General features: G+C 42.4%; 1 protein-coding gene across 2 annotated transcripts in view; it reads right to left on the bottom strand.

The window, feature by feature from the left end:
• Window positions 1-879: 879 nt before the first annotated feature.
• LOC112248953 (C-Jun-amino-terminal kinase-interacting protein 1) overlaps window positions 880-12348 on the bottom strand; it is a 125898-nt gene continuing 114429 nt past the window's right edge. For both annotated transcript variants that reach the window (XM_042320842.1, XM_042320843.1), the window contains 5 exons: window positions 10387-10490; window positions 8525-8641; window positions 7612-7682; window positions 7255-7353; window positions 880-2448 (listed from right to left, as the gene is read on the bottom strand). In XM_042320842.1, the coding sequence (XP_042176776.1) occupies window positions 2376-2448; window positions 7255-7353; window positions 7612-7682; window positions 8525-8641; window positions 10387-10490 (464 nt within the window). In that variant the 3' untranslated portion in view covers window positions 880-2375. The remainder of the gene's footprint in view (window positions 2449-7254; window positions 7354-7611; window positions 7683-8524; window positions 8642-10386; window positions 10491-12348) is intronic.

The following is a 12348-nucleotide window of genomic DNA, read 5'->3' as shown; positions in this document are numbered from 1 at the left end:
GACTAAATCTGCAATAGGTAAGCAGCTTGGTTTGAAGAAATCAACTATGGGAGCAATTATTAGGAAATGGAAGACATACAAGACCACTGATAATCTCCCTCAATCTGGGGCTCCACGCAAGATCTCACCCCGTGGGGTCAAAATGATCACAAGAACGGTGAGCAAAAATCCCAGAACCATACGGGGGGACCTAGTGAATGACCTGCAGAGAGCTGGGACCAAAGTAACAAAGCCTACCATCAGTAACACACTACGCCGCCAGGGACTCAAATCCTGCAGTGCCAGACGTGTCCCCCTGCTTAAGCCAGTACATGTCCAGGCCTGTCTGAAGTTTGCTAGAGAGCATTTGGATGATCCAGAAGAAGATTGGGAGAATGTCATATGGTCAGATGAAACCAAAATATAACTTTTGGAGGACAAAGAATGCTGAGTTGCATCCAAAGAACACCATACCTACTGTGAAGCATGGGGGTGGAAACATCATGCTTTGGGGCTGTTTTTCTGCAAAGGGACCAGGACGACTGATCCGTGTAAAGGAAAGAATGAATGGGGCCATGTATCGTGAGATTTTGAGTGAAAACCTCCTTCCATCAGCAAGGGCAATGAAGATGAAACGTGGCTGGGTCTTTCAGCATGACAATGATCCCAAACACCACCCTGGCAACAAAGGAGTGGCTTCGTAAGAAGCGTTTCAAGGTCCTGGAGTGGCCTAGCCAGTCTCCAGATCTCAACCCCATACAAAATCTTTGGAGGGAGTTGAAAGTCCGTGTTGCCCAGTAACAGCCCCAAAACATCATTGCTCTAGAGGAGATCTGCAGGGAACAATGGGCCAAAATACCAGCAACACTGTGTGAAAATCTTGTGAAGACTTACAGAAAACGTTTGACCTCTGTCATTGCCAACAAAGGGTATATAACAAAGTATTGAGAGAAACCTTTGTTATTGACCAAATACTTTATTTATTTACACAAACAATTGTGACATTTTCGATTGTTTTTAGTCGCCGTTTGTCCCTGTGGGGTCGGTGGCGCTACAGCTGAGCAGGAGCTGAGTGCGCCCAGCCTCAGCGTCTCCACTGTACCTCATGCATCACAACCCTCCAGTGGCCATTTCCTCACAGATGCAGTCCTGCAAACGCGAAGAGACACCATCGACGCTATTAACGATGTTGCCAAGGAGTTGATGTGGGACAGGCACGGCTTGGTTTCTGCGGGTGCTTCTCTGTAAAGCTGGGCCTACTACAGCACAGAGATCCAAGAGAACAGCTCTCGGTAATCGGAACCGGCTAATAAGCCACTCTTCATCATTTTCCAGTAAATCTGTCTGGTCTCTGAAAATTCGCTCTCTCCGAATTCTTCCATTCGCCAAATCTTCCAACAGTGCCAAAGCAGCCATTGTGAGTCATTAAGCATTGTAATTGCAATATACCCACCCATTTGATTGTCAAAGCCACCCAATTGTGTAACACCTTTAGGTGTGGTAATTACCCTGATTGTAACTGACAATGACAGGGCCATTATCACATTGACAGTTCTGTGCAACGAACATATGAAACTGTGCACTGGTATCTACCCAACTGAGGCATTGAAAACGGCATCAGTTTAAACATAATTTGTCCTACTGTTCACCTTATTATTTAAGAGAATACATTTCATAACATGCAAGTATTGTTTAATAATTACAGATCCAATTAAATATGATTCCCGATTAAACTGTAGAACATATTTGAGGGATTATTTTGCAAAAACAGATATCTCTGTTTGTATTTATTATCCTAAATCATGTTTTTTGTGTGTACTCCAGAGAACTCTTCATATATAACACGTGGGGGGTAATATTTCAATTTATTTTACACATTGGTATCAATTTCAAAGCATTTCTCGAGTTTCATCCTTCTGCCATCGGAGTCACAGTTTTTCATTTCTCCAGTTTATGTGCATACATATGTGTCAAAGTGTCCATGGAAAACCGCTCATTCTCCCGCTTTTTAGAAATCCCAAAGTTTGCTTAGATAGTGGTGTACGCCTTATTTTGTGCCTACGCAACGTTTATAAATGAGGCCCATGGTCACTATGATCTGAGCATTGTGCTTTAGTGGCACATTATCTTCCTCATCAGTGACCCCATTTTACATATTTTGGGACCCCCTCTTCAACATCTCCACTATGTTTCGATCAATTACTTGTTCAATCTTCATACTGTTTAAAATCTTTGGACAAACATTAGACACCAGTACCTCTCCTTCTTTCTCTCTCTCCTTCATCTTTTTGTCAAATTTATTAGTTCACATTTGTTAGAATTGTTTTCTCTGTCATGCAACATTATGTTATGATACACTGTAATGTACAGGGTTGTGGTGGAAGGCGGGGTGGGTGCTATTCCAGGTAAATATCCTCTGTCGGACAGGAGCAATCTACAAATTCCTTATAGTACAACTGGAACGCTTTCCTGTAGAAGAGACAAGAGGGGAGAAAAGATCCGGGGGGTAGTTAATAAAAAATAAAGGTTATTCAATCACTCAGTTCCTTACCTGACAGGTATGACAACTCTCTACAGAAACATACAGTTTATTAGGTTCACCCATTCAGTACCGGGTCGGAGCCCCTTTACCTCCAGAACAGCCTTAATTCTTTGAGGCATGGAAACATTGCTCAATTGGTATCAATGGACCTAGCGTGTGCCACGAAAACATTCCACACACCATTGTACCACTGCTACCAGCCTGTACCGTTGACACCAGGCAGGATGGGGCCATGGACTCATGCTGCTTATGCCAAATCCTGACTGCCATCAGCATGATGCAACAGGAACCGGGTTTCATTGCACCAGGTGATGTTTTTCCATTCCTCAATTGTCCAGTGTTGGTGATCGCGTGTGCTCTTGTTTTTAGCTGTTAGGATTGGAACCCGATAGGGTATGGTTGTATGCTGCAATAACCCATCCGTGACAAGGACTGACAACTTGTGCGTATCGAGATGCCGTTCTGCACACCACTGTTGTACTCCACCGTTATATGCCTGTGGCCCTCCTGTTAGCTTGCACGATTCTTGCCATTCTCCTTCAACCTCTCTCATCAATGAGCAGTTTTCGCCCACAGCACTGCCGCTCACTGGGTGTTTTATCTTTGTCACACCATTCTCAGTAAAGCATAGACACTTGTGCGTGAAAAGCCCAGGAGGCCTGCAGTTTTTGAGATACTGGAACCGGCGCGCCTGGAAGCGACGATCATACCACGCTCAAAGTAGCGTAGGTCACTCGTTTTTCCCACTCGAACATTCAATTGAACAGTGACTGAATGACTCAATGCCTGTTGACCTGCTTTATAAAGTAAGCCATGTGACTCACTGTCTAGGTGCGAACCATTTTTGTGAACGGGGTGGTATACCTAATAAACTGGCCTCTGAGTGTACTGGGCCAATTGCAACCAACAGGCAGAATTTAGCGCTGGATTTCTTAAAACACTACTAACAGGAGATTACATGAATCTGCGTGTTAAAACACTTACTTGCAACCAAAAACTCTATAATAAACTAGCAGATTAGTTGACATGATGTTGTTACTGTTTCAGTTAGATGCCAGACAGTTGCGTTTAGGTTCTCTACTCTTGGCCCAATGAAATATCAGGAACATTGAAAATAGGAAGGCTGGTAATTAATAACAAACACTTATTGTTAGAATATAGACCCAATGAATTTTAAGAAACTTGAGTACAGTAAAATCGAGCAGCGTATAGTTCAGGAAAGTAGAGTATAGTTCAGTACAGTAGAATACAGTACTGTACTGAAGTGAACTATACTGTACTGAACTCTACTTTCCTCTACTGTACTGAACTATACTTGACTGTACTTACTGTACAGTAGAGTACGGTAGTGTATAGTTCAGTACATTAGAGTACAGTGCAATATAGTTCAGTACATTAGAGTACAGTAGAGTAATGCACTGAACTCTACTATCCTGAACTCTTCTCTACTTTCCTGTACTGTACTATACTCTACTCGTGTTTGCTGTACAGTAGAGTACAGTATGCTATAGTACAGTAGAGTACAGACTGTACTGAACTCCACTCTACTGTACTGAACTCTGCCTTTAAATCAAATTGTATTTTTCACATGCGCTGAATACAGCAGGTGCAGACTTTACTGTGAAATGCTTACTTATGAGCCATTTCCCAACAATGCATAGTTAAAAAGTAAGAACATTTGCAAAAAAATCAAATAAATAGTAACAATAAATAACAATAACGAGGCTTTATACAAGGCATACCGGTACCAAGTCAATGTTCAGGAGTATGAGGTAGTTGAGGTAATATGTATGTGTATGTAGAGGTAAAAGTGACTAGGCAATCAGGAAACATAATGAACAGAGTAGCAGCAGTGTATATGAAGACTGAAAGTGTGTGCGTGTGTGAGTGTAAAGTATGTGTGTGTTACACTATACGTGTAAGTATGTTAGGGTAGAGTCCAGTGAGTGTGCATAGAGTCAGTGCAAGAGAGGGTCAATGCAAATAGTCTGGGTAGCCATTTGATTAACTGTTCAGCAGTCTTATGGCTTGGGGGTGGAAGCTGTTCAGGAGCCTTTTGGGCCCAAACATGGCTCCCCGGTACCGCTTGCCATGTGGTAGCAGAGTGAACAGTCTATGGCTGGGGTTTTTGACAATTTTATTTTAGAATAGGAGGGAACTCGGCCCCAGTGACGTACACCAACACCATAGTGCACTCCAAGATCATCAGTAAGCTCACAAAAACCTTTGCCACGCTGATCCTCAACACAGGGGCCCCACAGGGGTGCGTCCTCCGCAGCCTCCATCCACATCAACGAGCCACAGTGGAGAGGTTCAAAAGCTTCAAGTTCCACAGTGTGCAGATCACTGAGGACCTGAAATGGTCCAACCACACCGACAGTATATATAAGTTATTTCAGTTTTTATTTTTAATAAATTTGCTAAAATTTCCAAAGACCTGTTTTTGCTTTGTCATTATGGGCTATTGTGTGTAGATGGTGGGGTACTGGGCAGAGGCCAGCTAGTGGTGAGTATTTAACAGTCTGATGGCCTGGAGATAGAACATTTTTTTCAGTCTCTCTTGATGCACCTGTACTGTCTCCCCCTTTTAGATGGTAGCGTGTTGAACAGGCCATGGCTGGGGTGGCTGAGGTCCTTGATGGTCTACTTGACCTACTGTGACACCGGCTACTGTAGATGTCATGGAGGGCAGGTATTGTGCCCCCGGTGATGCGTTGGGCTGACTGCCCTTTGGAGAGCCCTGTGGCTGTGGATGGTGCAGTTAACTTACCAGACGGTGATATAGCCGGCAGAATGCTCTTAATGGTGCGTCTGTAGAAGTTTGTGAGGATCTTAGTCGCCAAGCCGAATTTCTTCAGCCTCCCTTTGCTATGAGACTTGTTTCTACACCTTGATTTGAGTCAACCTGTGGTAAATTCAATTGAATGGACATGATTTGGATAGGCACACACCTGTCTATACTGTATAAGGTATAGTTGACAGTGCATGTCAGAGCAACAACCAAGCCATGAGGTCGAGGGAAATGTCCATAGAACTCTGAGACAGGATTGTGTTTAGGCACATATCTGGGAAAGTGTACCAAAAAATATATGCAGCATTGAAGGTTGCCAAGAACACAGTGGCCTCCATCAATCTTTGGAACCACCAGGACTCTTCCTAGACTGTCCGACCTGGCCAAAATGAGCAATCGTGGGAGAAGGGCTTTGTCAGGGAGGTGAACAAGAACCTGTTGGTCACTTTGACAGAGCTCCAGAGTTCTTCTGTGGAGATGGGAGAACCTTCCAGAAGGACAACCATCTCTGCAGCACTCCACCAATCAGGCCTTTATGGTAGAGTGGCCAGATGGAAGCCACTCCTCGGTAAAAGGCACGACAGCCCGCTTGGAGTTTGCCAAAAAGGCACCCAAACGACTCTCCAACCATGAGAAACAAGATTCTCTGGTCTGATGAAATCAAGATTGAACTCTTTGGCCTGAATGCCAAGCGTCACATCTGGAGGAAACCTGGCACCAACTCCAAAGTTAAGCTTGGTGGTGGCTGTGGGGATGCTGTGGGGATGTTTTTTCAGTGGCAAGGACTGGTAGGCTAGTCAGGTTTGAGGGATAGAGGAATGGAGCAAAGTACAGGACCTCAGACTGGGGCGAAGCTTCACCTTCCAGCAGCACAACAACCCTAAGCACACAGCCAAGACAACGCAGGAGTGGTTTCGAGACAAGTATCTGAATGTCCTTGAGTGGCCCAGCCAGAGCCCAGACTTGAACCCGATCAAACATATCTGGAGAGACCTGAAAATAGCTATGCAGCGACACTCCCCATCCAACCTGACACAGCTTGAGGGGATCTGCAGAGAAGAATGGGAGAAACTCCCCAAATACAGGTGTGTCAAGCTTGTAGCCTCATACCCAAGAAGACTCAAGGCTGTAATCGCTGCTTAAGGCGCGTCAACAAAGTACTGAGTAAAGTGTCTGAATACTTATGTAAATTTGATACTTCATTTTTTAAATATACATTTTTTTGTTGTTGTTTTTTTAACCTGTTTTTGCTTTGTCATTATGGGGTATTGTGTGTAGATTGATAAGGATATATTTTTTTCAATACATTTTACAATAAGGCTGTAGCGTAACAAAAATGTGGAAAAAGTCTGTGCACTGTACATACATAATTATATTCTGGATTCCGACATTGCTCACTATAATATTTCTATATTACTTTCTTCTTCTGTTTCAGTTTTACTGGTATTGTTTTGTATCTTTAGGTATTACTATTCTGTCAGAGCTAGGAACATAAGCATTTTGCTACACCCGTGATAACATCTGCAAAATATGTGTAGGTGACCAATACAATTTGTTTTAAAGTCCTCAACTTCAAAGCTAGCTTACTGGATATATTCATTACTGCACTTGTTTGTTGTGATTGAATGACAAAGACAAACCCAAGAAAGACCCATATCAACGGGGCCAAATCCCAAAGTGCTATTGCCCTTTAAACACTGACATCAGCTTTAGGGAGCGATAATATATTGGCCAATTGTGGTTGCAAATGAGATCAGTTGTTCTGGTGAATTTAGAGCATTTTGGTGGTTTAACGAGAGATCGCCTCATGTTGAGACAGTGCTCAATGTTGGTTGTAATTGGCCCACTATGGCTAAGAACCGCTTGAATCCTCTGACAATATAAAAGCGAAGGACAAAGAGCAAAAGAGTGACATGATATATATAAAGTTCTCAACCCTCACCCAACAGACTCTGCCAGGGGTTTAGTAGAATCTTCAGACACAAACACATGACAGGCAAATCTCTGGTCAGCTGGGTGTTTTGTGATGAAGCCAAAGTACCTAAGGGGAAACCATACAAACCACACATAGGTAAAAAAAATACAGGGGTAAGAGGAGTGAACCCCAAGGGGGAACCAGGTTCCGGGAGTAAAATAATTTTGAAATGTATAAATGCAGATTTTACAATGGAAGGTTCCCAAAGTGATTCTCTTTCTCAATTTCCTCCACTGCCTGCATAACGACTCTCCCAAAAAGCACATTTTTATTTGAATATGGTGAGCATGACTGACAAAATGTCATCCTGGTGCAGGTACTTACTTGTTGTTCTTAGGGTGATATCCACAGAAGGAAACATTCTTCAACTGGAAGAAGTGGCTGCACTGGTTACTCTGTGATGAGACAGACAGACAGACGTCCTTAAATTTTGGACTGACTTTCTTCATTTTGGGCTCAAAATAAGCATATTGTCTGGGACCATAGGACCATTCCACTGCATTTTTTTAAGGGGGGTCAGTAAACATTGGGCAACTGTGATGTCACAATGAAATGCACACTACATACAGTATGAATGCATCCTAATTCTTTGGTACAAACCTCATTTGACCAAATTCTATGGCTCTGAAAAACAGGTGTTGGGGGTAAAAAAAAGTATCTACTCTCCATGTCAACAACTGTGTTTTGTCATGTAATTAGCTATCTGCTTACACCACATCATCTGTAGGAGCTGTAGCTAGTGAACTTCATGATTGGTCAATTAGATATTTAAACAAATCATAGCCTTAATGTCAACAAAGAAACCACTGATGGTTACATAGCTTGACTTCAGTTTAGGTGGGCACCGCTATTGCCAGATTTAAATTCTCACACTCCTCTATACAATACAACTGGATTATTATGTGTGGACTGCAATACACTTTAGTGCCCACACTGGAGTGTTATCAACCTTCTTTACTGGGAATATTCCCCTAGTGTGATCTTGCTGGTCAGAGGTTTGATTAAAAAGCCTCCATGTATCTAGTCTTGTCGTCGTACTTTGGTCCAAACTCAACTGCTGTCTTTCTAACATGCGCTGAAGGTGTGCCTGAAGAAGTGTGTGTGATGCAAATACATGTGTAGAGTGTGTACGTGTGTGTGCATAAATCTGAGTGTCTGTCTGTGTACCTGTCCTGTTTGTGTGGTGTGTGTGTGCGTGTATGTGTACAATGTGTGTATTTTAGTGTGAAAGTCTTACTTTGTCAGAGGCATAGTAGTCATCCTGGACTAGGAGCTTCACGCCTTTCACATTGATCTCAAGGATACAAGACGAAGGTGGGTTATACTGCACTGTCATCCTCCTATTGGTGGCAATCTGGTGGCAATCAAAACAGCATCATCATCCCTTGAAAAAAGCAGCAGCTGAAATGTCAGGCCTGGTTTAGGTATATTATTATTCTATAATTGGAATTTAAAATGTGAACTGGGAAAGGAGACATAGAAAAGAGGTGGGTTATTAGTCTTAAAATTCTAGTGGCATCTCAGCTAGAAGTATACACTATATATACAAAAGTATGTGGATACCCCTTAAAATGAGTGGATTCAGCTATTTGAACCACACCCGTTGCTGACCATAAACAAAACATTGGCAGTAGAATGGCCTTACTGAAGAGCTCAGTGACTTTCAACGTGGCACCATCATAGGATGCCACCTTTCAAACAAGTCAGTTTGATAAATTTCTGCCCTGCTAGGGCTGCCCCGGTCAACTGTAAGTGCTATTATTGTAAAGTGGGAACATCTAGGAGCAACAACGTCTCAGCCGCGAAGTGGTAGGCCACACAAGCTCACAGAACGGGACTGTTGAGTGTAAAAAGTGTCTGTCCTCTGGAAGCAACGCCTGCACAAGAGCTTCATGAAATGGGTTTCCATGGGCGAGCAGCCGCACACAAGCCTAAGATCACCATGCGCAATGCCAAGCATCAGCTGGAGTGGAATGAAGCTCGCCACCATTGGACTCTGGAGCAGTGGAAATGTGTTCTCTGGAGTGATGAATGATGTTTCAGGAGAACGCTACCTGGATGCCAGGAGAATGCTACCTGCCCCAATGCATAGTGCCAACTGTAAAGGTTTATGGAGGAGAAATAATGATCTCTGGCTGTTTTTCATGGTTCAGGCTAGGCCCCATAGTTCCAGTGAAGGGACATTTTAATGGTACAGCAAACATTGACATTCTAGACGATTCTGTGCTTCCAACTTTGTGGCAACATTTTGGAGAATGTCCTTCTCTTCCCTGTTTCGGCATGACAATGCCCCCGTGCCCAAAGCAAGGTCCATACAGAAATGGTTTGTCGAGATCGGTGTGGAAGAACTTGAATGGCCTTCACAGAGACCTAACCACAACCCCATCAAAAACCTTTGGGATGAATTAGAATGCCGACTGCAAGCCAGGCCTTATCGCCCAACATCACTGTTCAACCTCACTAATGCCAAGTTAAATAAAGGTTCCCAGAAGAGTGGAGGCTGTTATAGCAGCCGAGGGGGGACCAACTCCATATTAATGCCCATGATTTTGGAATGGGATGTTTGACAAGCAGGTGTACACATACTTTCGGTTATGTAGTGTAGCTATGAGCAATGGCTAATACCTCTTTTCAACCTGCCTCTGTCTTCTTTTATTTTCTACCTTGTTTTAATGATTTCCTCTCCTAACCTTTCTAATTTGTAATCTCAGATTCTTCTCCTGTCAATGCTTGTTTGTGTAATACAGGGTTGGGGTCAATTCTGAATTGAGATGCGAATTGCTCTTTTAATTCCAATTCTATTCTTAAATTTTAATTTTGTTTTATTTGCCCACACCCTGCAGGATATAGACTTTGAATTAGATTCTGAATTCCAACCCCAATCCTGGTGTAATAACACACTATTTTCAATAATATTTTCTCCCCAATTATTTCCCATCTTCCTACTCACTCCATTTGTCTCTTCATCCATCTGTCTCTCCCCCCCTCTCAGTTAAAGTTTATGGTCTTCTTTGGTAATGTGCCAGATGACATCTCTCTCATACTCTTTCTACCCTCTCACTCTTTCTTTCACAAGAAAATGCACAGCACCGCCCATACCTTCTGCATAGCTGCACACAGAACATCGTTGCCTTTGTGGTAGGGTACTTGGACCGAGCCCAGGAATTTCATGTGGTACCTGTCTACCCAGTCACTGCTCTTCACTGTGTGGGGGAGGGGGGGAAGGAGAGAGAGAGAAATATGAAATATGGATGCTACAGTACATTTAAAGGCGCAATATGTAGAAATATCTCTGCCATTTCCTGGTTTCTAATGACAAATGCAATATATCATGTAGAGAATAATTGTACCATCAATATCTGTCATGGACCGCATAAAGATTTATCCTAACCTGTTTTTGTATATTGCAGCTTAGTAACTAGCAACCACTTAACTTTCCTCGAGGTAAGCAACATTCCATCCTTCACCATCCTGTAACTAATCATTTGACATCTGTAAGTATTCATATTCCTTGTTAATGTGTGTTTATGTACTTATTATTTCACCATTTCTTACTTTGTATGATGTTAAAAAGATCGCTTGCTAAAACAGGATGAGCGGTGGTGTTCATCTGCCCAGGCATCAGCAGCATAATATTGTGTGTAGAGGACTGAGGGTCTTCCAAATATTGAGTGTTAAGTGTTATTTTGTAAATGTCTATATTTTTTTTCTTCATGTTTTTTCTCTATTTTATGGGGGGGGGGGTGTTAGAATACCATTTTGGTATTTTGTATATAGTTATTCCATTCAAAATGTATAACTTCACCAATTTGGCCACTTGGGTACATTTGGGCTACTTGTGTGGTACACCTGGGTCACATTTTCGAAGTTATCATTCTGAAACTTTGCACAAGTACTGTTGCCCTAATGTTTTTCACCGAAATTGTCCCCATCATCCTATCTGAATTTTTGTTTCATCTTGTTCATTTTATAGATGATGATACAACAATAAAAAGAAAAAACATATGTTTTTTTTCATTGTATTATCTAAACCAGATCTATTGTGTTATATTCTCCTACATTCAATTCACATTTACACAAACTTCAGAGTGTTTTCTTTCAAATGGTACCAAGAATATGCATATCCTTGGTTCTGTGCCTGAGCTACAGGCAGTTAGATTTGGGTATGTCTTCAGGCGGAAATGGAAAAAAGTAGGGGGGTAGCTCTAAGAGGTTTTAAAGTCCCCAGGACATTCACAGTGTTAGGCAAGACTGCTTTATCTTCTTGTGCACCAGATGCATGGAATATTCTACAACCCATGCTTAATCTAAATATGTTAGTGCCACTGAATGAATTTCAAATATTGATGGGAGACTGTTACAGAGGTGTGTAAATGCTTTTTTTATGGCTGGATCATGTTGATGTGTTGTATTGTTGTATGTTGTAATTATGTCATGTATTGATTGTTGCTGCCTTCTTGGCCAGGTTTCCCTTGATAAAGAGACTCTGGGTCTCAATGGGCTTTTCCTACATAAGAGACGCCAATTGCATTTGCTGTATGATTGATGAGGATCTCCATATTGCAAATGTACAGTCCCTTACTAGACCTCCGCAAATGTTTGTAAAATAGGCCGATGGCCTCAGGCCGTGCCCCAGGGACAGATCTTCCGGGAAGTCATCAAATGAAGTCTCTCGGACATTTGGTCTCCGTTTTATAAAATGCAAAATTTTTGGTAATGTCTCCGCTGTTCTGGAAAATTCCACCAGATAGTAATTGGCTGCTTATTGCAAATGCACAAAACATCACCAAAGTGACATGGCCATTTCTCCTAAATGGAAAAGACTTTGAAGATGAAACTTGGTGAGCACAGGTTTGGCCAAATGGGCTTTTAGCCCAGAAACAAGATGGCGTCGAGGCCTCAACGCTTTCTGAGTTAAGGCCCATTTTCTGGGATTAAAGGTAAAAAATGGTCATAGAGCACTAATTTGACCACTTCACGTCAAAGTACATGAGCCTACGGTGTCAGGAAAAAAAGAACCAGACAGTTATCTGTCGTAAGTTACGAGAAATCATACAATGT

This window comes from Oncorhynchus tshawytscha, linkage group LG04 (genome assembly GCF_018296145.1).
Source record: "Oncorhynchus tshawytscha isolate Ot180627B linkage group LG04, Otsh_v2.0, whole genome shotgun sequence".
In the NCBI taxonomy this organism is placed as follows: Eukaryota; Metazoa; Chordata; class Actinopteri; order Salmoniformes; family Salmonidae; genus Oncorhynchus; species Oncorhynchus tshawytscha.
The sequence above is the reverse complement of the archived record's forward strand: the minus strand, read 5'-3'. Positions and strand labels throughout refer to the sequence as shown.